General features: G+C 35.4%; 1 protein-coding gene across 7 annotated transcripts in view; it reads left to right on the forward strand.

Annotated features, from left to right (window-relative positions):
* The window catches only part of CNTLN (centlein), a 363,805-nt gene that overhangs the window by 89,808 nt on the left and 247,130 nt on the right, over window positions 1-26,867 (forward strand). For 6 of the 7 annotated variants that reach the window (XM_066257308.1, XM_066257310.1, XM_066257311.1 and 3 more), the window contains exons 4-6: window positions 3,291-3,425; window positions 4,025-4,204; window positions 18,438-18,575. In XM_066257308.1, the coding sequence (XP_066113405.1) occupies window positions 3,291-3,425; window positions 4,025-4,204; window positions 18,438-18,575 (453 nt within the window). The remainder of the gene's footprint in view (window positions 1-3,290; window positions 3,426-4,024; window positions 4,205-18,437; window positions 18,576-26,867) is intronic. The other variant, XM_066257314.1, reaches the window with a different exon arrangement.

The raw sequence follows: 26,867 nt of genomic DNA on the forward strand, positions 1-26,867 counted from the left end.
ATCAGTTGGGCTAAAATTCTTCTTCATGTGTATCAGGAGACATACACGCCCAGGAGTATTCAAAAAGCAGCATTGCTTGCATACCTTCTTCCTCTAAAAGGGAAGCAACTGAAATATACACTGATAAGAGATGGATAAATATATAATAGCATATTTACATAATGGAATAATATTACACTCCAATAATGACGAAACACGGGTACATCTATCAATTTGGATGAATTTGGGAATGTAATATATATTGAGCAAAAATAGCATTCCACAATATATGTAGTATGGTTTAATTTATATAAACTTTAAAAATAAGCTAAACTGTACAATACATTACATAGGGATTGTATGTCTTCAGACTGTAAGGAAAAGCAAGAGAAGAGTGAGAACCAAAGTTTCAGGACAGTGCTTACCCCTGTTAGAGGATCAGGGGACATACACGAGACTTCAAAGATAATGGTAAAGTTGTGCTTTTTACTTGGGTGGTTGTGGATACAGGGCTACTTTTTTTATTGTTTCTTAATATATTATACACTTATCACAGACTACTTTTGTATGTACAGTATATTGCATAATGACATTTAGGTCAGTGGAGGATTGCATATACTTCAGTGGTCCTATATGATTATAATGGAGCTGAAATATTCCTAGCCTAGGAGTTTTGCTGTAGCTGTCATAATGTGGTAGCATAGCACATTAGGTATTTCTGGTGATGCTTATGTAAGCACACCTACTGCACTGCAAATCATGTAAAAGTATAGCACGTACAGTTACAGTAGTAGGTCGTACCATCTTAGTTTGTGTAAGTGCATCATGCAAAAACGAAACCACGTAATGATGTATTTTTTAGAACATATTTCCATTAAGAGGTCCATGACCTTACTTAGTGTTTAAAATACTTTTAAGTAGAAATAAAATGAAAACAATTAACATTATAGCTTTAAAAAATTAGAATATAGGAAATACCCTTGTTTTATTCCTTTTTTTTTTTTTTTCATTTTTCTGAAGCTGGAAACAGGGAGAGACAGTCAGACAGACTCCCGCATGCGCCAGACCGGGATCCACGCGGCACGCCCACCAGGGGCGATGCTCTGCCCATCCTGGGCGTCGCCATGTTGCGACTAGAGCCACTCTAGCGCCTGAGGCAGAGGCCACAGAGCCATCCCCAGCGCCCGGGCCATCTTTGCTCCAGTGGAGCCTTGGCTGTGGGAGGGGAAGAGAGAGACAGAGAGGAAAGCGCGGTGGAGGGGTGGAGAAGCAAATGGGCACTTCTCCTGTGTGCCCTGGCCGGGAATCGAACCCGGGTCCTCCGCACGCTAGGCCGACACTCTACCGCTGAGCCAACCGGCCAGGGCCTTGTTTTATTCTTTAAACTCACATTTTTCATCCTATCCCTGAATCTTACTTTATATTCATTCTCAGGTCCTTTCGAGAGTTTTTATTAGCAGTAAATATGGAGCACAAAATAAATTTAGATTTAGGGATCAGATGACATCAATGAGAGAGATGAAATAAATTACAGGGGTTTCTATTAAATATGTTACATAATAAGAAAACAAGGTGTTTATATCTTGATGTGTCTGCTTCTTAGTTGACAAATAGATGGGCCTTAAGGAAAGATGCTGTTAATAATGACTTGGAGGCTTTTTAAAAGTGTGTATAGCCAGATAATGGGTCTTAATAACTATTAGTTGCAAAAATGGATGGATTGACAAAAGTTGAAGTTTAAGACAAAAATAGTATCAGAATATGGATTTCATTTTTATCATGTTAAAGTAGTAATAGCTACTCCAAGTGGATGTGTTGTGCAGAAAGTTGAAAATGGAGGATTGGTGATTGTGAGAGAGTGAGGGCTAGATTATGGATTATGTATTCTTTCAGACATAGATGAGACCATAAGCTAAGAGAATGGGCACATTTTCTGAGAGAAAAGCTCTGAGGAGAGAAATGTGAAACTGAGAATTGAGTCATGGATACAGCTTTCAATTAGGCATCATTTAGGTATCTCTAGCAGGTAAGAAGAAGATTCAGTTAAACATCATGGCAGTTTTAACATTCTGAGTATTCTATGGAGTAAGATATTTTTTGATAAGAAAACAAACTTGCCATTTTCTTTTATTTTTATTATTATTTTTATTTTTGTTTAAGTGAGTGGATGGGAGATAGAGAAACAGACTCCCGCATGTGCCTCAGCTGGTATCCACCTGGCAGCCTCCATCTGGGGCAGGTTCTCTGCTCATCTGGGGCCAAACTCACAACTGAGCTATTTTTACTATCTGAGGTGGAGGCTCCATGGAACCGTCCTCCATGCACTTGAACCATTCGAGCCATGGCAGTGGGAGAGGAAGCGGGAGAGAGAGATAGAGAAAGAAAGAGGATAGAGAGGGTCAGAGAAGTAGATGGCCACTTCTCTGTTCCCTGACTGGGAATCAAACCCAGGAAATCTGCACACTGGGCTGATACTCTACCACTGAGCCAACTGGCCAAGGCCACCATTTAAAAAAAAATTATTTATGCTTTCAAAAAACTGTAAGTGTTTTTCTGAAAAATATTTTCTTTCAAATGATACTCAGAACTGTAATGCTTATTTTAGCCAATATGGATTTTTCTTAATTAGAATGTTTTGTAGGCCCTGGCTGGTTTGCTCAGTGGTAGAGCGTCGGCCTGGCGTGCAGGAGTCCTGGGTTCGATTCCTGGCCAGGGCACACAGGAGAGGCGCCCATCTGCTTCTCCACCCCACCCCCTCTCTTAACTCTCTGTCTCTCTCTTCCCCTCCCGCAGCTGAGGCTCCATTGGAGCAAAGATGGCCCGGGCGCTGAGGATGGCTCTGTGGCCTCTGCCTCAGGCGCTAGGATGGCTCTGGATGCAACAAAGCGACACCTCAGAGGGGCAGAGCATCGCCCCCTGGTGGGCATGCTGGGTGGACCCCGGTCGGGCACATGCGGGAGTCTGTCTGACTGCCTCCCCATTTCCAGCTTCAGAAAAATGCAAAAAAAAAACAACATTTTTTTTAAATTTTGTTTTACTCTTATTACACACCTAAATCCCAAGTGTTTGCTTAGTGAATGTGGCTTAATATTTTGCATATCATTTTTGTGTTCTTCATCTTAAACTAATAAATAGGTACCATACATGCACAGTTTATTTTAAAAGCTATGGAAATATCATAGGAAGGAAATTAGCATTGTTATTATGAAGTCTAGTTAATCTTTACATTTTAATTAAGATCTAAATCTTTTTAATAAAATAATATTTTATTAGAAATTTGGGTTCACAAATAACTATTTTTTCTTTTGTAGAGAGAATCAGGACTAAAACAGGACATAAATGACCTTGTAAAACGGAAGATTGCAGTAGATGAAGAAAATGCTTTCTTAAGGAAGGAATTCAATGACTTACAGAAGATACTTAATGATAAAAGGCAAGAAGTTAAGGTGTGTTGACTTGTACATAGTTTTACAGTACTATTACTTTGAAGTCCTACATTAAGCTTTGTCAGCTTTTGTGGCACAGAAAGTGACAAGCTTGGAGGAAAAATTGCCTTAGGCCCTGCTGTACCACACAGTTTTCTCACATGCAGAAACTCAGAAAGAAGCTTTAAAGCTAACACTCCAAGCTTTATAACTTTCCGATAAATAGTTAATGATGGAAATGGGGCTAAGAAAGTAGGAGTGTGAATATGTGGCTTCTTGTAATTAGATTCTGATGGGACTGGCATTATTAATTGATAAAACCCAGGTCTGGGAGGATATGTCTGTGTGGGTCTCAAAAATAGCTGGGGACAGCATCAAAGGCAGCTTGATCAATTAATGGGCTCTTTGCAAATGTGTACTCATCAAAGCTGTCATCCAGTGAAAAAATATGACCCATCCACCTGCATGAAAAGAGGCCAATAAAAGTATGCAGGTGACCTTGGCTGTCAAATATAGAAGAAGCTGCTGTGAAGGTAAAACTGCACACAGTTTATATTTGCTGATTAGTTCTCACTATTTTATTTTGTTTTGTTTATCGGTCCTGTAATACTGTTTTGCAGGACACTAAAATGTGTGTTCAGAATAGGGAAGAGCAAAACAGACTGGTTGTAAAAAATCTGGAAGAAGAAAATGAGAAATTAAGTACCCACTGTGCTGACCTGCTAAATGACCTGGAGAAACTGAGGAAGCAGGAAGCACATTGGAGAAAAGAAAAATGTAGCATTGATGCAAAAATAAAGGTATGCAGTGAGAATGGAATCCATGCTGTTATTTTGGCTCTAACTTCTTACAAGAAGTTTGTTATATGCTATTTTCTTTAAATAACAAGTTATATATTCAAATCCACCAGTGGGGACTGGCATTAATTTATATTCCTTCACTTAAGACCCACAGCTTTTTAAAAATTGATGTTGCAAAGCAGGAAACTGACTTCAAATGGTTATCTAAAATGTAATCATTAAAAAGTAAAGGATATTGCATTTTGAAATAAGACATGTTTTAAAAAAATATTTAGAATCATGAGTTTTTCCTTTTTTCAGTTAGGGCTTAAATTTATAAATATAGCTAGAATTTATTGTTATATAATTTAAGACTATTTTCAAGGCCTTTAAAAAATAAAATGTTAAAAAAAGCATGACAAAAAATACTCGTGTTTTGAGGAAGGTGTTTACTTTGGCATAAGAGGGCCTATTCATAGCAATATTTTATTTTATAGAATATAAAAGTGCAAGCAATCTTCATAATCTTATACTCTTTTGATCAATATTGTTCAAAATAATACTTGTTTGGGTGACTTTCTCTGTCTTGGGAAAGGTTTTTGTTCATTTTCTTTTTCATCAAATTTCAGTTTTCTCTTTTCTATAGATTTTTGTTGAAAAAGCCAGAAATGGATTTTAATGTTAGCAAATTATGATAGTTCCTTTATGTATGTGCACATAAAAAGAATATATAAATACATACATATATAGCTATTAAAATGTAGTTATGGATAAGTGTGTGTATTCTCATGTGTGCATGATTAAGTTAGAGGAGAAAGGATGTGTCTTTCTGAGTGTGTATTTCAATTCATTGCAGATATTTAAGGAAATACATTAAATCTGTTGATGCACAATCAAGTAATGACTGAGCCATTTAGAGAATTGAGTTCTGATACTTTTCTTAATCTTTTATATCAATTCTGCTTCCCTAAAATCTTTAAGCAGTTTGGTAGTATGATAAGGGTAATTGGTGCTTCCTTGTTATTAATTTACAGCCACATGATTGTTTAATGATAATTTTCATTTCCTTATTTGCCACTGAAATAATCCATTCTGTGATTGCTATGATTTTTAGTTCTGTGTCTTTTTTTCTATTGGGGTGTTTGTCTTATTAATTTGTAGGCGTACTTTATTCTGGATAGTAATGCTTTGTTATATATACTACCAACACCTGTTGTATCAATCATGAATAAGGTGAATTGGACTTTCAAAAGTTTGTGAATTTTCATAGTCAATTTTATTATTTTCTCCTCTGTTATGCTTGAGGATTCTTTTTTTTTTTGCTTCAGGATTCTTATATGCTAAAGTTTTCTTATCCCAAAGTCTTTATTTAGAATTCACTTTTGGGTGTGGTGTTCCACACCATTTACGTAATAGTTATTAATTTGTGATACAATCTCTTACATCTCCAAATTTCCATGTGTATGGGTTTGTTTTTAGACTTTCTATTATTTTTATGGTTTTAGATATTGTAGTTTTATAATTTGACCCATTATTTAATAGGGAAATCTAATTCTTCATTTTCTTGTAATTCATGAGCCCCATATATGCCTCTTCACTATTTTTTTAATATTTAAGGATCATTTTATTAGTTTTACTCAAAAATTCTATTAGAAAGCAGATTAGAACTATACTAATTTTATAAATTAATGTTGGAAGAATTGTGATCCTACCATTTATGAATGTCAAATAAGGTTTGTAACTTTATTAAAATGTCATTGTCCACTTTTATTAGCTTTATTCCTTGCTGCTAAATTACTGTAAAAAGGATTGTCATCCCTTGTGATATCGCGGTTCACTTTTCACAGACACACTGTATTGAGGATTTTTAAATTGTATATATCTAATTTTGTATCGTGGATTTTTTGCTATATCGTGGGATTTTGTGGTATATAGGTGTTTTTATATTTATTATTTTAATTGTTTTTGCAATAAAATAAGCATTTTGTAGCCTAAAAAATTGAAAATAATATAAAAAAATTATAAGGATAATAAGGTTTATAAAGCCTTAAAATATATATAAATAATAAAATAAGCATAAGGTCACTACTTCTCAGATTTTCTCCTTTCGCTGGGGGTTCTGGAACCTAATCCCTGCAATAGATGAGGGACCACTGTATTGTAGTATGGTAAATAATATATTAATTATATTTTCAATTGGTTAATTATGGAATGCAAGAATGTTACTTTATTATTTTTTCTGGAGCTTCTTTTTTTAAATGTTTTTATTTTTTTATTTTAGTGAGAGAAGGGGAGGCAGAGAGACAGACTTCCGCCTGCACCCTGACCGGTATCCACCCAACAAGCCCACTAGGGGTGATGCTCTGCCCATCTGGGGCCCTTGCTCCATTACAATGGAGCCATTCTTTTAGTGCCTGAGGTGAGGCCACAGAGCCATCCTCAGTGCTGGAGTCCAACTCACTCAAGCCCAACTCACTCGAGCCAATTGAGCCATGGCTGCAGAAGGGGGGGAGAGAGAGAGAGAGAGAGAGATAAAGGGGAGAAGTAGAGAAGCAGACGATCACTTATGTGTGCCCTCACCAGGAATCAAACCCAGGACTTCCACACACCGGGCTGATGCTCTACCACCAAGCCAACCAGCCAGGGCTATAGTGCTTCTTTTCAGCAGTTTATTCCAACTCTAGTTTCTAAAAATTTGTACATTTTCTGCATTTTTCTAAGTTATATTATTATATTGTGTCAATCAAGAATATAACTTTGTTTCTTTCCTCTCCAAATTAATAATTGGCATAGCATATAATTTACATATTTTGTATTTAATCCATTTAATTTTTACAGTCCAATAGTTTTAGTTTGTGCATAGTTGAGCAACTATTACCACAATTACTTTTAAATCATTTTCATCGTCCCCAAAAGACACCCTGTAACTGTAAGCAGTCACTCCTCATTTACCCTTAGTAGATAACCACTAATCTACTTTACCTCTCTATAGATTTGTCTATTCTTCTATCGCTTCTCGGCCTTTTGGCTAAGATCAAGTGTAGATTTGTCTATTCTAAACATTATATATAACTGAAATCATAGTATATGGTCTTTTGTGGCTGACTCTGTCACTTAGAGTAATGTTTCCCGGATTTATCCATGTTGTAGCATGTATAAGTGCTCCAGTTCCTTTTTATTGTTGGTTAATATTCCATTTTATAGATAATCCTACATTTTATGACAGTAGATGGACATTTATATTTTGAAAAATGCTGCTATGAACATTTGTGTACAAGGCTCTGTACATACATACATATATCTTCATTTTCCTTAGGTACATATCAAGAAGTAAGATTACAATGATAAGTATTTGTGTGTTGTTGACAGTCTCAGGGTTCAGGAGAATTTATAAGCTTGTTTTTTAAAAGCAGATAGCATATGAACTGTTTCTTGAAATTTTTAGAGTAAAAAGGAAGCAGTGGCTTTTTAGTTCCATTACTTCAACCTGTATCCACTTGTTATTTATACCTTACACACTGTTGACAGTTGGTGTTAATTAAAATGTTTATTAATACAGATGTTAAAAAGAAGCAGCTGCATCATTTTACATGCTGAACAGCAGTATGTGTTGGTTCTGATTTCTCTGTCCTTGTCAACATTTGTTGACTTATTTTTCTTTTTGATTATAGCCATCCTTGTGGATGCAAAGTGGTTTCTTATTGGGTTTTAATTTGTATTTCCCTAAGGCTAATACTGTTAAGCATCTTTTCATGTGTTATTGACCATTTGTATGTCTTTGAAGAAAGGTTTATTCTTTTGTATATCTTCTGGATACAAGTCTCTTTTCAGCTGTATAATATAAAATTATTTTCTTCAGTCCTCTTAGTTGTTTCTTTCTTCTGTAATGGTATTATTTGAAGCACAAAAATTTTAAACTTTGCTGATATTGAATTTATCTAATTGTCTGTGCTTTATATGTCATATCAGAGAAACCATTGCCTAATCAAAGATCATGAAAATCGGCACCTATACTTTTTTCTAATAGTTCTATTTCTTACATTTAGTTCTTTGATCTATTTTGAGTTAATTTTTTAATATAATGTTTGATAGGAATTCAACTTTACTCTTTTACATGTATTTTTCAGTTGTTTCAGCACTACTCATTGAAAAAGACTAGTGTTCTGCCACTGAATTTGTCTTGATATTTTATGTAATATCCATTGACTGTAAATATAAGTTTTTATTTTGGGGCCTCATTCTGCTCCTTTGATTTATGCATTTATTCTCATGTCTCTGCCACACTAAGTATTGTAGAGTTGTAGTAAGTTTTGTAATTAGGATGTGTTTATCCTCCAAATTTTTTGGGTTTTTTTTTTTGTTTTTTTTTTGTATTTTTCTGAAGTTGGAAACCGGGATGCAGTCAGATAGACTCCTGCATGCGCCTGACCGGGATCCACCCAGTATGCCCACCAGGGGGTGATGCTCTGCCCATCTGGGGTGTTGCTCTGTTGTGACCAGAGCCATTCTAGCGCCTGAGGCAGAGGCCATGGAGCCATCTTCAGCGCCTGGGCCAACTTTGCTCTAATGGAGCCTTGGCTGCGGGAGGTGAAGAGAGAGACAGAGAGGAAGGAGAGGAGGAGGGGTGGAGAAGCAGATGGGCGCTTCATCTGTGTGCCCTGGCCGGGAATCGAACCTGGAACTCCTGCACGCCAGGCCGACTCTCTACCACTGAGCCAACTGGCCAGGGCCTATTCTGGTTTTTTAAGATTGTCTATTCTGGGTCTCTTTCATTTCCATATAAATTTTAGAATCAGCTTTTCTCTTTCTTGAAAATAAAAAAGCAAGCTGAAATTACTTTGTTAAAGATTGCAGCGAATCAGATGATCAATTTTGGGAGTATTACCATTAACGATATCATATCTCCTGATCGATGAACAAGGAATAGTTAGTTCATTTAGGCCTTTCTTTCAGTGGTGTTTTGTAGTTTTCAGAGTATAACCTTCCACTTTTTTGGGATTTATATTTCTAAATATTTAATTATTTATGCTATTCTAAGTGTAGGTGTTTCTTAATTTTTTAAAAAGATAGTTTGTTTTTAATGTATAGATACATAATTACTTTTTGTATATTTATCTTGTAACCGGAAACCTTGCTAAACAAGTAGATTCCTTATTTCTATATATAAGATTATGTCATCTTCAAGTAAAAATAGTTTTATTTCTCCCTTTTAATCTGGATGCTTTTAAATCTCATTTTGTTGCCTGATATCCTTGCTAGAAAGTCTAGTACAAAGTTGAATAGAAAACGAGTGAATATCAATGTTTTGTTACTGATCTCAGGGGGAAAGAATTCATTCTTTGATCATTGAGTATTTTAGCTCTGAGTTTTTTGTTGATGTACTTTATGAGATTGAGAAAGTTACTCACTATTACTAGTTTGTTGAGATTTTTTTTAATTATGAAGGGGTGTTGCATTTTGGCAAAAGCGTTTCCTGCATTTATTGAAAGGATTATATGGTTTTTGTTATTTATTCTGTCAGTATGGTGTATTACATTATTTGATTGATCTCAACACACTATTGACAGTTTTAGATAGATCACCAAATGGAAAATAATAAAGAAATATTGGTCTTAAATGACACACTAGACTAAATATACATAATAGACATTTACAGGACATTTTATCCCAGAATATCAGATTATATATGCATTTTTCCAGTGTGCATGGAACATTCTAAAGGAAAGACCATATGTTGGTCTATAAAACTAACATCAACAAATTCAAGAAAATGGAAATTATACCAAGCATATTCTCTGACCATAAGGCTTTGAAATTAGAATTCAGCTGTACAAAGGAACTAAAGAAACCCACAAGAATGTGCAAATTTAAAAACATACTTTAAAAAAATCACAGGATCTAAGAAAAAATGAAAGCAGAGATTGAAAGATACATGCAGATAAATGAGAATGACAGCATGACATATCAAAACTTCTGGGATGCAGAAAAGCCATAATAAGAGGGAAGTTTATATTATTACAGGTTTATATTCAGAAAAAAGAGAGATCCCAAGTAAACAACCTAATATCACATAAGAAAAACGAGAAAAAGAAGAACAAAGGCAACCCAAAGTTAGCAGAACAAAGGAAATAGTAAAAATTAGAGGAGAACTAAATGAAATAGAGAACAAAGAACCTATCGAAAAAAGTAATGCAACAAAAAGCTGGTTCTTTGAAAAGATCAATCAAATCGATGAACCACTGACTAGACTCACTAAATAAAAAAGAGAAAAAAGTCATATGAACAAAATCCAAAATGAAAGAGGAGAAATTACCAGACATAGCTATACAAAGGATCATACTAGAATACTATGAAAGATTATATGCCACCAAATTTGACAATCTAGGAGAAATGGATAAGTTCCTAGGACTATACAATCTTCCTAGCCTGTGTCACAAAGAAGTGGAAAACCTAAATATACCCAGAAGCAGGGCTGAAATAGAAACAACTATCACAAACCTCCCTCAAAATGAAAGTCCAGGACCCGATGGCTATGCTAGTGAATTCTACCAAATATTCAAAGACTTGGTACCTCTCCTTCTTAAAGTGTTCCAAATAATAAAAATCAAATAAGCAATACTCCAGAAAACATATTATGAGGCCAACATAACCCTGAAACCAAAACCTGACAAAGACAACACAAAAAAATAAAACTACAGACCAATATATCTAATGAATACAAATGCAAAAATCCTGAACAAAATATTAGCAAATTGAACACAACAGTACATTATAAAAATAATACTTGTATATAGAAAACTCCAAAGACTCTTCCAAAAAACTATTTTAAACAATCAACCAATATAGTAAAGTCACAGGATACAAAATCAATATACAAAAGTCAATTGCTTTCCTATATGCCAGTGGTGAAACTTTGGAAAATGAACTAAAAAAACCCCCACAATTCCTTTTAAAATTGCAATAGAAAACAAAAATCCTAAAATCAGCTCAAAGACTAGAATTATATGCCATTATCATGGCTTTTCAGCATTTGCCATATCCCCCCTTTAATCTATATACAGACAGCAAATATTTACTTATGGTGTTTCCACTATAAAGACTGCGGTCTTAGGGACAAATGCTGATGAACTATTTCAGCACTTCCTCCTTTTTCAAAGACTTGTATGTCAACATAGAGCTCCATGTTTTATAGGACATACTCGAGCTCACTCCATGCTCCCTGGAGCTTTAGCACAAGGGAATGCCCTTGTTGATCAAGCTACCCAAAAGAAAATTATTGGAGCAACCATGACAGATCGAGCAATTCAGTCTCATACTATTCATCACCAGAACGCTGCAGCCCTGTGTAAATAGTTTCAACTTTCTCTGGAAGCTGCACGGCAGATTGGGAAATCCTGTCCAAGGGGTCCTATACTACAATCTGTCCCTTAATTTGGAGTTAACCCTCAAGGACCTCTACCAGGACAACTTTGGCAAATGGATGTTACTCATATACCTTCATTTGGCAAACAGTCTATGTCCACGTTACAGTGGATACCTATTCTGGATTTATAGTAACCTCTGTCAGAACAGGAGAGGCTGCTATGCATGTTATAGCTCATTGTCTGTATGCATTGTTCTATTATTGGATTTCCTAAACTGGTTAAACTGACAATGCTCCTGCATATGGAGCAAAAGCATTTACTGTACTTTGTCAAACCTTTCGAATTATGTGTAAATCTTTAAAGTCAAGGTATTATTAAAGTGTACCCAGCAAATATTTTAAGGTCAATTTAAAAAAATTTAAAAGGGGGGAGTCATATCTTAGAACTCCTACAGGTCTACCATACCATGCTTGTTACTTTAAAAATTTTTAAATTTCTTTTGAATGCTGATGAACAGGAGACGCCAAATCTTTTTCTCCTGCAAACTACTACCTTCTTTATTTGATCCAGCTAATAACACTGTTTTGTCTTTTTCCAAATAGCCCCAGATATATGGCAAAGATTTATATAGGCAGATGGGGATCCTCAAACCCCTCAGCAAGATCTTCTGAGCATGGCTTTTGAGATACCAAGAGGCAGAAAAAGCCCAATAGAGATCAGGGGAACTACCAGCTTTTAGGATACGCCCTTAAAGGCTCCAACACCCCACCAAAGGGGTCTCATAGGATGCCATCTGGGTCCTGCTTCATTAGTGGAAAGGAAGGTCATTGAGCTAAAGCCTGCCAGGCTTACATGCCTCTGCTGTGAGGAAACAGGGACACTGGAAGGTAGGCTTCCCCCTCGCTCCTCTAAGGGAGGGTTCAGTCTCTTCCAGCCCTGCTCCAGCCACCTATGACCTAACCTTGCCCAGAAAGCTGGGGTTTGCCACTGAAGGCTGAAGGTGCCCAGGGCCGTCGGCCCCATCTATGACACTGTGGACGAGCCTAGGGTATTTCTTGCAAGAAGTAGGTAAACTGATCTCATTTGCACAAGGGCCACTTAACTATGTCTTGCCTGAATAGTCAGGTTTTTTATTCTTCCCTCGAAGATCTCTGTTGTGGGTGTTGATAGTCCTATTTTCTGCTGCTTTGCTTAATATATAGTGTTTCCTTTATTCCTCCTACCTCAATACCCCACTCATAGTTCAGGCTGGGACCTACTCCTAATTTAGAGCTCTCTTTCCCCCTTTTGCCAACTTCTATTATGAATCTACCTTTGCCACCCAGCTTAGTGTATCCCAAGTTTCTCTTTACCAAGCCACAGTCACAGAGCTCCAGGGAAAAGCAACCTGGTCTCATCTCTCCAGGAAGAGGAGAACAGAAGCTCCATCTCCACACATGCTGCAGATGGCTTTTCCATTCTACCTGAATCATTACCAGCTAGAAGCAGCGGTCATTGGGACTTGGACTTGAGCTGCAAAGTATAGAATTGTGACAACAATTCCAGTGCCATGCTGACTTTTCCTTGATGTGGACTTTTCCTGGACTCCTGCTCCTTGTGACAGCTCCTAACAGACTGAACTGGGGTTGGGTTGCATTTATCAGGGACTTGGCATGATTTTTGGGGCCTACTTGGACTTGGTGAACTTGTTAAGGACACTACTCTTTTATGGATTCTTTAGGTATTGGCCAAGAGTTTGCTTAAAGGCTTTAATCACTGTAAAAAAAATAGAAGACTGGATAAAGAAGATGTGGCACATATACACCATGGTATACTATTCAGCTATAAGAAATGATGACATTGGATCACTTACAACAAAATGGTGGGATCTTGATAACATTATATGGAGTGAAATAAGTAAATCAGAAAAAAACAACTGCAGGATTCCACACATTGGTGGGACATAAAAACGAGACTAAGAGACATGGACAAGAGTGTGGTGGATACTGGGGTGGGGCAGGGGGATGGAAGGAGGGAGAGGGGGAGGGAATAAGGGAGAGGGGGAGGGGCACAAAGAAAACTAGATAGAAGGTGACGGAGGACAATCTGACTTTCGGTGATGGGTATGCAACAGAATTGAATGACAAGATAACCTGGACATGTTTTCTTTGACTATATGTACCCTGATTTATTGATGTCACCCCATTAAAATTAATAAAAATTTATTTATTAAAAAACAAAAAACCTCCAAAATCCTAGGAATAAACTTAGCAATGATGGAAGGACTTATATACTTAAAACTAAATAATATTATTGAAAGAAATTGAAAAAGACACAATGAAATAGAAAAATATTCCATGTTCATGGATTGGAATAATCAACATAGTTGAAATGGCAATATTACACAAAACAGTATACAAATTTAATACAATCCCTGTTAAAATCCCAATACTATTAAAAAATTTTTTTTTCTAGATTTTATTTATTCATTTTTAGAGAGACAGGAGAGAGAGAGTGAAAGAGAGAGAAGGGGGATGAACAGGAAGCATCAACTTCCATATGTCCCTTGACCAGGCAAGGCCAGGGTTTTGAAATGCCGACCTCAGCATTCCAGGTCGATGCTTTATCCACTGCACCACCAAAGGTCAGACCAAGCCCAATACCATTTTTAAAGAAATAGAACAAAAAATCACCAGGTTTCTATGAAACAGTAAAAAATCCCAAATAGCCAAAGCCATCCAGAGGGAAAAAAGTGAATCAGTATCACACTATTTGACTTCAGATTATACTGTAGAGCCACCATAATCAAAATAGCCTGGTATTGGCATAAAAACAGACATACAGATCAATGGAACAGAATTGAAAGCCCAGAAATAAAACCACATAAAAATGGACAAATAATCTTTGACAAAGGAGCCAAAAAGGCTCAATGGAGGAAAGAAAGCCTCTTTAATAAATGGTGTTGGGAAAATTGTAAAGCCACATGCAAACAAGTGAAACTTGACTACAGTTTTTCCTTCTGCACAAAAATTAGTGCAAAATGGATCAAAGACTTAAACATAAGATCTAAAACAATAAATTACATAGGAGAAAACATAGATACTAAATTCATGGACCTTGGCTATAGAGAACAATTTATAACTTTGACCCCAAAGGCAAGGGAAGTAAAGGCAAAAATGCCATATTTTTCACTCCATAGATGCATCTAGGGTTTTAAGGAGGAAAATAAGAAAAAAAATATTTTGAACCAAATGGTGTGTTAAAATATTTAATAAAATATACCACAATAAATTTTCAACAATGTAAACTCAACAGCAGTATTAACAACCATTAGCACTGTTATTAACAAATGAGAAAAGACGTTAATGATCAAGTACTCTTCTAGTTGTCTGGAAACCTGCAGCAGCTAAAAAAAAAAAAAAAGAAAAATGAACATTCACTCTATAAAACACATGGGCATTTTCCCATCCACTTTTGGGGGAAAAAAAATGTGTCTTGAGCAAAAAATACGGTAAATGAATGGGACTATATAAAACTAAAAAGCTTCTGCACAGCAAAAGAAACTGACAATAAAACAAATAAGTAACCAACTAAATGAGAGATGATATGTGTAAATAGTTCCAATAAGGGGTTAATATCTAAACTTTATAAAGAACTCACAAAGCTCAGCAACAAAGAAGCAAACAATCAAATTAAAAAAATAGGAAGAGGACCTGAACTGGCACTTCTCCCAAGAAGACATACAAATGGCCAATAGATATATGAAGAGATGCTCATCTTTGCTGGCTATTTGAGAAATGCAAATTAACACTACAATGAGATACTACCTCACACCTGTTAGATCGGCAAGGCAGGTAATAACAAGTGTTGGAGAGGCTGTGAAGCATAAGGAATCCTCCTTCACTGCTAATGGGAATGTAAACTAGTATAGCTATTATAAGACAAAGTATGGTGGTTCCTCAACAAATTATGAATAGAATTACCATATGACCTAGCAATCCTTCTACTGAGTATTTATCCAAATACTCGGAAACGTTGGTCCACAAAGATACATGCACCTCCGCATTCATCCCAGCATTATTCATAGTGGCCAAGACATGGAAACAACCAATGTGTCCCTTGATAGAGGATTGTATAAATAAGGTATAGTACATCTGTACAATGGATTACTTCTCAGCCATAAGAAATGATGACCTACTGACATTTATGACAACATGGATGGACCTTGAGAACATTATACTGAGTGAATTAAGTAAATCAGAAAAAATTAAGAACTATGATTTCACACATAAGTGGGATGTAAAACTGAGACTCATGGCCATGGATAAAAGTGAAATGGTTACCAGAGGGAGGGGGGGTGCAGGGAGGGAAGTAAAAACGAACGACTACCAGTGGTAGTCAACCTGGTCCCAACCGCCCACTAGTGGGCGTTCCAGCCTTCATGGTGGGCGGAGCAACCAAAGTATAAATAAAAAGATAGATTTAACGATAGTAAGTTGTTTTATAAAGATTTATTCTGCCAAACTTAGTGAAAATTCAACATAAAGTTCTTGGTAAATAATTATTATTATATGCTTTAACTTGCTGTAACTCTGCTTTATAAACTTTATAAAGTAATGTTACTTCCGTACTTTATAAATCACCATTACTGTGGAACCGGTGGGTGGTTAGAAAATTTTACCACTAACAGAAATACAAAAGTGGGCAGTAGGTATAAAAAGGTTGACTACCCCTGGACTGGACTGTGATGGAAAATGATTTGACTGTGGGTAATTAGGTAGGCAATATAGATCAAATGCATAGAAATGTTTACCTGAAACCTATGTACTCTTATTGATCAATGTTACCCCATTAAATTTAATTTTCTAAATAAAAATTTTTAAAAAGTTTCCATTATGCCAATTTACTTCTCTAAAAGACCTACATTAATCTGGTATTTGTTCGTTTCATAGAAGTGAAAATCTTTTTTGAATTTTTTAGTGAAAATAGGTACTAATGTAGGTCTTTCAAAAAACAAACTGGCATAATGTGAACTTTTGAAAAGCTGGAAGCCCTGGCTGGTTGGCTCAGTGGTAGAGCATCGGCCTGGCGTGTAGGAGTCCCGGGTTCGATTCCCGGCCAGAGCACACAGGAGAAGTGCCCATCTGCTTCTCCACCCCTCCTCCTCTCCTTCCTCTCTGTCTCTCTCTTCCCCTTCCACAGCCAAAGCTCCATTGGAGCAAAGGTGGCCTGGGCGCTGAGGATGGCTCTATGGCCTCTGCATCAGGCGCTAGAATGGCCCTGGTGGTAACAGAGCAACGCCCCAGATGAGCAGAGCAGAGCCTCCTGGTGGGCATGCCAGGTGGATCCCGGTCGGGCACATGCGGGAGTCTGTCTGACTGCCTTCCCGTTTCCAACTTCAGAAAAATACAGAAAAAGAAAAAGAAAAGAAAAGCTGGCGATACCTGTATATCTATCTGTTGTTTTATTTTTATAGTAAACAGGTATTTAAGAAGTAGTCACAATGCTATCTTGACTGAAAGCCAATGTTTTTATTTTTATAAGATTACTACAGCATGAATATATGAGGTTTGGGAGCTTGGCTAGGATAAATTTGTAATGCTTGACTAAAGTGGCTTGGTGCTCACTTTGGAAATAATGATTGTATTGTTTTTATTTCTATATATTCTATTTTTAGGTATAAGATTTATTCAAAACTATGAAAATAAAGGTAATTTTACATTTTTGAGAAAAATATTTTTGAGGAAATGACATCAGTTCTTAAATTGTTTGAAATTGGGAAAATATTTAGAGAATTATCAGAGGAAAAGCTCATCTTTGAAGAAATATAGGTTGAATTTTTTTTTTTTTTACAGGGACACAGAGAGAGAGAGAGGGATAGATAGGGACAGACAGACAGGAACGAAGAGAGATGAGAAGCAGCAATCATCAATTTTTTGTTGCGACACCTTAGTTGTTCATTGACTGCTTTCTAATATGTGCCTTACCGCAGACCTTCAGCAGACTGAGTAACCCCTGGCAACCCCTTGCTGGAGCCAGCGACCTTGGGTCCAAGCTGGTGAGCTTTTTGCTCAAGCCAGATGAGCCCACACTCAAGCTGGCAACTTCGGGTCTCGAACCTGGGTCCTCTGCATCCCAGTCCAATGCTCTATCCACTGCGCCACCGCCTGGTCAGGGATATAGGTTGAATTTTACTACAATCAAGAAAACTCAGCATAATCTGAATCTCAGACATTGTGAAATTATTCTGCTATCTTTGTAGTACTGTCTTTTCTTCTCTGAGTGCATTTATGTATGTACATTTAAAATGGAGTAAATAATGAATACTTGCCATTTTTGGGGGTTAATATTTAAGTAAATGAGTTCTTCTTTTGTTTATAAAATTAACTTTTTTATTGTACAATAATTTTTTTAAGTGAGAGAAAGAGAGATAGAAAGACAGACTCCTTCATGCACCTCAAACAGGATCCACCCGGAGCCCCCATTTTGGGCCAATGCTCGAATCAACCGATGTATTTTTAGCACCTGAAGCTGACACACTCTGACCAACTAAGCTATCCTCAGTGCCCAGGCTGATTCTTAAACCAATTGAGCCACTGGCTGTGAGAAGGGAAGAGAGAAAGAAGGGGGAGAGAGAGATTAAGAGAAGCAGATGATTGCTCCTCATGTGTGCCCCAACTGGGATGTCTGCATGCTTGGTGGATGCTCTATCCACTGAGCCAACCAGCCAGGCCAATAATTTTTTTATTTTAATTTTCGTAAGAACATTTCTACATAGAATTTCAGGTTTATTTGCTTAAAATCCTTATTTTCACTGTCATTTTGTAGAATAATTTGTTAAATATAACAGCCATTTTCTTTTATTTATTGGATGTGTATAATATTAGATTTTTAATGTGTTCTAATTTTAGGTCTTTGAAAACAATTTAATTGAAGCAAAAAAAGAAATTGAAGTTTCACAGAGCAAATATAATGCTCTATCATTACAGCTGACTAATAAACAGACTGAACTCATCCAGAAGGATATGGATATTACCCTGGTCAGGCAAGTATATTAAGTTTTTAATTTAATATTATAGAAATGTCATTAGTTATTGAGAATGGCAGCATTTATTTTTATTATTAGTACCCCTAAATGACAAAAATGTGTCTTCTCTGGGAACCTATATTTGTACTGAAGCTATCTGAAAATATGTAAACCAAACTGGAAATAGTTGACTGGAAATAATTAGAGATTTCACAGGAGTGGCAAAAGCATTCTCCAAAAGTAGCCTTGTTTTAGTTTTTAACAAGGTAATATATTCATTTACTGTTTTATAAATTCTTCGCTGTGTGGTGTATAATACTTATTATTGTTCTCCCTGGCCTGTTGGCTCAGTGTTCGAATGTTGCCTGGCATGTGGATGTCCTGGGTTTGATTCCAAGTCAGGGCACACAGGAGAAGCAAGCATCTGCTTCTCCACCCCTCCCCCTCCTCCTTCTCTCTCTCTCTCTTCCCCTATGGCAGCCATGGGTCGATTGGTTTGAGTGCATTAGCCCAGGCACTGAGGATGGCTATCTGAAGCTTCCGCCTCAGGTGCTAAAAATAGCTTGGTTAACTTGGTTGGGAGAATGTCCCAACCAAAGCATCTGCCCCAGATGGAGGTTGCTGGGTGAATCCCGGTTGGGATGCATGCAGGAGTCTCTCTATCTCCTCTCCTCTCATTTGGAAAAGAATGAAAATGAGTAAAAGATATTACTGTTATAATGAAAAATAATGAGGAACCCATTTTTATATTTTATTTTATATTCCAAATAGTTTTTATTTGTGAAATATTAATTTTATATCAAAATAGTTAACTTTGTAGTACTATTTATAAAGCAAGATTACTTAAAAATTATGTTTTAAGCATTTTGAAAGATTTTAAACTACCTACTAATTTATATTTACTTTTATCAGAAGCATTATAATGAAAATAAATATTTAAATATAAATGTACACATACACATATACATGTCATGTTGATATACATATATACATGTTTGTATGTGTACCTTTTTTACTCAATTAAAATAAATTATACAAAGTTTATCATATACCTCTCTAAGCAAAATTTCATATGTAGTGTTTGTGTATGTGTATAAATAAATATATAATGTTTATATATATTGTGTAATTAATATATAATTATAAAATACATAAATATATACATTTTTATTTATATATATTTAGCATATTATAAGATATATATATATGAACTTATATATCTGGGCAGGATTTTTGGTTGGGTAATAGTTGATATGTATATATAAGGTCTACCAGAAAGTTCTGTCCATTTCTATCACAAGTTTTGACACGTAAGCACGTTTATTTGACGCATGTGTGCCTCTCTATTTTTATCACTTAATGTATACATACTGACGTAGCAAATTAACTAAAACAAAGTTGATTCACATTAGTCTTATGTGTGAAGCGATAGTGTACCCATGGCTACTGATAAAGTTTATTTACGCCACCGTAATTTTTACGAATTTCAACAAGGAAGAAATGCTACAGAAGCATGTCTGTCGCATCTACCATATTCCCCAGACTTAGCACCCTCCCACTATCACTTGTTTTTGTCCTTACAAAATTTTTTTTTTCTTACAAAATTTTTTGAAGGGCAAAAAATTCAAAAATGAAGATGATATCAAACAAGCACTGGTTCAATTTTTCGCATCAAAAGATAAAACATTTTTCAAAAATGGGATATACAAATTGCCCTCACGCTGGCAAGAAATCATTAATAATAAGGGCAATTATATTATTTAATAAAGTTTATTGACAGTAAGAAAAATTTGTATTTTGTTTTATTCCAAAAACGGACAGAACTTTCTGGTAAATCTTATATTAATCTCTTATCCAAGCAAAAATTCATTTTGTCACATTTTAAATATTCATATCGTAGGGGTGAGGAAAAGTATACACTTAATAGATGACAGACCGGTTGGCCTATTCACTCATGGCATAATTATTTTTAAGCCATATAAAATTAAAAATAATGTATAAAACATTGTTTAATAAGTGTGTTTAGCGCACTTAGTAGATACAATTCAGTGTATAAAATGCAATTATAATTTTTTGCCAAAAATTTAGGAAATGGTCTTAATATAATTTGCAATATGACTAAATATATAAAGAGTATAGTAAAAATATTTATTAGCTTTATACAGAGAATTTTAAAACATTATTGAGAGGAGTAAAAGTTCTGATATGTGTAGGGATATACAAAGTTCATGGATGGTAAGACTCAATATGATAAAGATGTCAATTCTCTTCAAATAGATATTGAGATTCATATTATCAACAATAGGAAACCATTGTTATCCTAGACCAGAATGGGCAAGGTGAGAAGGTTGTTATCAAATATCAGTGAGAAATATCGCCCCTGGGAAGAGACTTATTAATCGGAGAATTACTTTTAGAGAAATAGAGGCTCTGCTAACTATGGCTCAGCTGAGAGGGAGCTAGGGAAAGAAGTACCTCTTCAGCCTTGTCCTACTTATCACAGGGTAGCACTTCCAACTAATCAAATTCAGTCAGATCCAGAGAAGACCCAGACAAGGAGTCAGTGTAATGCATTTTGTAGAGGTTAACCTCTTAGAGAGTAGGCTAGAGTACTAGAGAGTAGGGTAGAGAAGGAAATTATTGGATAAGAAAATATGTGACACTTTTACTATTACTGCTCTTTTTTAAAGCTTTCTTGGGGTATGTAATGCTTATTAATTTTTCTGTATAAACTTTACAATAAACTTATTTATTTATTTATTGGTATTTTATTAGTGCATCAAATTTTCAATTAAACCTAAGAAGAATTGATATCTTTATGATGTCAGTCTTCATGTCTTAGAGAATGGTATACCATTACGTTTGTTTCAGTGTTTTGTGCCCTTTCAAAATATTTTATGTTGTTTTTCATATGGGTTTGACATTTCTTGTTATAATTTATTCTTAACAACTTCATGCTTTTTAAAATTATTTTAAATGAAGTCTTCTTTTCTCATATAATTTCTAACTAAATTTCCTTTTATTATTTATAGTTTTTGCTCTCATGTTTTGATGTCCTATGATTTGGTGGTAAAGTGCTTATAGTTCTTTAGTTTTGTTTTTTTTTTTAGATTTTATTTATTCATTATAGAGAGGAGAGAGAGAGAGAGAGAGAGAGAAGGGGGGAGGAGCAGGAAGCATCAACTCCCATATGCGCCTTGACCAGGCTAGCCCAGGGTTTCGAACCGGCAACCTCAGTGTTTCCAGGTTGACACTTTATCCACTGCGCCACCACAGGTCAGGCTAGTTCTTTAGTTTTTACTGTGATTGTTCTTCTTACTTTTTTGTCTGTGTAAATTTTTCCCTTGAGTTGTAATTTCTCTGAAATTAATTTGCTATTTATTTTTGTTTACATTTATGTAACAAACAAGATCAGTACATAATTATTTTAGTGTAATGAAACATAAATTAAAATTCAGAGTAAAGTATAAAATAGAGGGGAAAAATTATACTAAAGAAATAATAGCCATTAAAATTTTGTGAGAATCACTATAGATTTTTCTTAATCTATATTCATAGATTGAAGATAAGGTAGAAATTTTTAGATTAAAAGGATTGTACTGAACATGTTTTTTTTTTTTAATAATTTTATTTTTTTTAATGGGGCGACATCAATAAATCAGGATACATATATTCAAAGATAACATATCTAGGTTCTCTTGTCGTTCAGTTATGTTGCATACCCATCACCCAAAGTCAGATTGTTCTCTGTCACCTTCTATCTAGTTTTTTTTGTGCCCCTCCCCCTCCCCCTTTCCTTCTCCCTCTCCCCGTTCCCCCGTAACCACCACACTCTTATCAATGTCTCTTAGTCTCACTTTTATGTCCTACCTATGTATGGAATAATGCAGTTCCTGGTTTTTTCTGATTTACTTATTTCACTTCCTATAATGTTATCAAGATCCCACCATTTTGCTGTAAATGATCTGATGTCATCATTTCTTATGGCTGAGTAGTATTCCATAGTGTATATGTGCCACATCTTCTTTATCCAGTCATCTATTGACGGGCTTTTTGGTTGTTTCCATGTCCTGGCCACTGTGAACAATGCTGCAATGAACATGGGGCTGCATGTGTCTTTACGAATCAATGGTTCTGAGTTTTTGGGGTATATACCCAGTAGAGGGATTACTGGGTCATAAGGTAGTTCTGTTTTCAGTTTTTTGAGGAACCACCATACTTTCTTCCATAATGGTTGTACTACTTTACATTCCCACCAACAGTGTATGAGGGTTCCTTTTTCTCCACAGCCTCTCCAACATTTGCTATTACCTGTCTTGTTAATAATAGCTAATCTAACAGGTATGAGGTGGTATCTCATTGCATTTTGATTTGTATTTCTCTAATAACTAAAGAAAATGAGCATCTTTTCATATATCTGTTGGCCATTTGTATTTCTTCCTGGGAGAAGGGTCTGTTCATGTCCTCTTCCCATTTTTTTATTGGATTGTTTGTTTGTTGTTGAGTTTTATGAGTTCTTTGTATATTTTGGATATTAGGCCCTTATCTGAGCTGCTGTTTGAAAATATCATTTCCCATTTAGTTGGCTGTCTGTTTATTTTCTTATCAGTTTCTCTTGCTGAGCAAAAACTTCTTAGTCTGATGTAGTCCCATTCATTAATTTTTGCCTTCACTTCTCTTGCCTTTGGAGTCAAATTCATAAAATGCTCTTTAAAACCAAGGTCCATGAGTTTAGAACCTATGTCTTCTTCTATGTACTTAATTGTTTCAGGTCTTATGTTTAGCTCTTTGATCCATTTTGAATTAATTTTAGTACAGGGGGACAAACTGTAGTCCAGTTTCATTCTTTTGCATGTGGCTTTCCAGTTTTCCCAGCACCATTTGTTGAAGAAGCTTTCTTTTCTCCATTGTGTGTTGTTGGCCCCTTTATCAAAAATTATTTGACTATATATATGTGGTTTTATTTCTGGGTTTTCTATTTTGTTCCATTGGTCTGAGTGTCTATTTTTCTGCCAATACCATGCTGTTTTGATTGTCATGGCCCTATAATATAGTTTGAAGTCAGGTATTGTAATGCCCCCAGCTTCATTCTTTTTCTTTAGGATTGCTTTGGCTATTTGGAGTTTTTTATAGTTCCATATAAATCTGATGATTTTTTGTTCCATTTTTTTAAAAATGTCATTGGAATTTTGATGGGAATTACATTAAATTTGTATATTGCTTTGGGTAATATGGCCATCTTGATTACATTTATTCTTCCTAACCAAGACCAAGGAATATTCTTTCTTTCATCTCATTATATCTTTTTCGATTTCCCTTAACAATGGTTTACAGTTTTCATTATATAAGTCCTTTACATTCTTTGTTATGTTTATTCCTAAGTATTTTATTTTTTTGTTGCAATGGTGAAAGGGATTATTCTTTTGAGTTCGTTCTCAAATGTTTCATTGTTGGCATATAGAAAGGCTATTGACTTCTGTATGTTAATTTTGTATCCTGCGACCTTACAGTATTGGCTTATTGTTTCTAGTAGTCTTTTTGTGGATTCTTTGGGGTTTTCGATGTATAGGATCATATCATCTGCAAAAAGTGATACCTTTACTTCTTGTTTTCCCGAAATGGATGCCTTTTATTTCTTTGTCTTGTCTGATTGCTCTGGCTAGAACGTCTAGTACCACATTAAATAAGAGTGGAGAGAGTGGACAACCCTGTCTTGTTCCTGATTTAAGGGGGAAAGCCTTCAGTTTTGTGCCATTTAATATGATGTTAGCTGATGGTTTATCATATATGGCCTTTATCATGTTGAGATATTTTTCTTCTATACCCATTTTGTTGAGAGTCTTAAACATAAAATTGTGTTGGATTTTATCGAAAGTTTTTTAGCCTCTATTGATAAGATCATGAGGTTTTTCATCTTTGTTTTGTTGATATGATGTATTACATTAACCATTTTACGTATGTTGAACCATCCTTGAGATTCTGGGATGAGTCCCTCTTGATTATGATGTATTATTTTTTTAATATGTTGTTGTATTCGATTTGCTAGTATTTTGTTTTGTATTTTAGCATCTGTATTCACTTGAGATATTGGTCTGTAGTTTTATTTTTTTGTGCCATCCTTACCTGGTTTTGGTATGAGGGTTATGTTGGCCTCTTAAAATGTGTTTGGAAGTATTGCTTCTTCTTCAGTTTTTTGGAAGACTTTGAGTAGAATAGGAACCAAGTCTTTGAATGTTTGATAAAATTTGCTGGTATAGCCGTCTGGGCCTGGACTTTTATTTTTGGGGAGGTTTTTAATTTTCTTTTCTATTAATAGGTCTGTTTAGGCTTTCTGCATCTTCTTGACTCAGTCTAGGAAGGTTGTATTGTTCTAGGAATTTATCCATTTCTTCTAGGTTGTTGAACTTAGTGGCATAAAGTTTTTCATAGTATTCTACAATAATTCTTTGTATATCTACAGTGTCCATGGTGATTTCTCCTCTTTCATTTTGGATTTTGTTTATATGAGTTCTTTCTCTTTTTTCCTTGGTAAGTCTTGCCAAGGGTTTGTCAATTTTGTTGATCTTTTCAAAGAACCAGCTCCTTGTTCTATTAATTTTTTCTATAGTTTTTCTGTTCTCTAATTCATTGATTTCTGCTCTGATTTTTATTATCTCCTTTCTTCAGCTGGTTTTGGGTTGTCTTTGTTCTTCTTTTTCTAGTTCCTTAAGGTGGGAAGTTAAGTGTTTCACTTGGGCTCTCTCTTGTTTGTTCATATATGCCTGAAGCGATATGAACTTCCCTCTTATCACTGCTTTTGCTGCACCCCATAGATTCTGATATGTCGTATTGTCATTTTCATTAGTCTGTATATATCTTTTGATCTCTGCACTTATTTCTTCTTTGACCCATTCATTTTTTAAAAGTATGTTGTTTAGTTTCCACATTTTTGTGGAATTTTTTTCCTCTTTTTTGCAGTTGAATTCTAGTTTCAAGGCTTTATGATCAGAAAATATGCTTGGTACGACTTTTATTTTTCTGAATTTGCTGATGTTGTTTTTGTGGCCCAACATATGGTCAATTCTTGAGAATGATCCATGTACACTGGAGAAAAATGTATACTCAGTCACTTTGGGATGAAATGTCCTGTAGATGTCTATCATATCCAGGTGCTCTCGTGTTTTCTTTAAGGCCACTATATCCTTGTTGATTCTCTGTTTGACCGATCTAGAGCTGTCAGCGGTGTATCGAGGTCTCCAAGTATGATTGTATTTTTGTCAGTTTTTGTTTTAAGGTCAATAAGTAGCTGTCTTATATATTTTGGTGCTCCTTGGTTTGGTGCATATATATTAAGAATTGTTATGTCTTCTTGATTCAGTGTCCCCTTAGCCATTATGAAATGGCCATTTTTGTCTCTGAGTACTTTTGCTGTCTTGTAGTCAGCATTATCAGATATGAGTATTGCTACACCTGCTTTTTTTGGATGTTATTTTCTTGGAGTATTGTTTTCCAGCCTTTCACTTTGAATTTGTTTTTATCCTTGTTACTTAGATGAATTTCCTCTAGGCAGCATACAGTTGGATTTTCTTTTTTAATCTATTCTGCTACTCTGTGCCTTTTTATTGGTGAGTTTAATTCGTTTACACTTAGTGTAATTATTGACACTTGTGAGTTCCCTATTGCCATTTTATACATTGCTTTCTGTTAGTTTTGTGTCTTGTTTGATCCTTCTCTTTCATTTTTCTATCTTTTGTTTTTATTTGGTTGTATTTCATACATCTTTCCTGTGTTGCTATCTTTTTTAAATCATGTGCTTCTGTGGTGTTTTTTCAATGGTGGTTACCTTTAAGTAATGAAAAGGGTTTCTACCCTGTTCATTGTAGTGCACTATTTTGTGAGTACTTTTGCACTCCATCTTCCTTTGCTACTGTTAATCTCCTTTCTCTCTCCCCCTTTTATTTTGTTGTTGTCACAGTTTAAATTTGGTTTTATTGTGTTCTTCTTGGAGCTTTTACTTGTGGCTTTTTTTTTGTTCTTTGTATCTGATTGGAGAACCCCCTTTAGTAATTCCTGGAGTGGGGGTTTTCTGATGATAAATTCCCTCATCTTTTCTGTATCTGTGAATGTTTTTATTTCTCCTTCATATTTGAAGGATAGCTTTGATGGGTATAGTATTCGTGGCTGAAAGTTCCTCTCTTTCAGGACTTTAAATATTGGGGTCCACTCTCTTCTAGCTTGTAGAGTTTCTGCTGAGAAATCTGATGATAATCTAATGGGCCTTCCTTTATATGTTGTATTCTTCTTTTCCCTGGCTGCCTTGAGAATTTTTTCTTTG

This window comes from Saccopteryx bilineata, chromosome 2 (assembly GCF_036850765.1).
Source record: "Saccopteryx bilineata isolate mSacBil1 chromosome 2, mSacBil1_pri_phased_curated, whole genome shotgun sequence".
Classification (NCBI taxonomy): Eukaryota; Metazoa; Chordata; class Mammalia; order Chiroptera; family Emballonuridae; genus Saccopteryx; species Saccopteryx bilineata.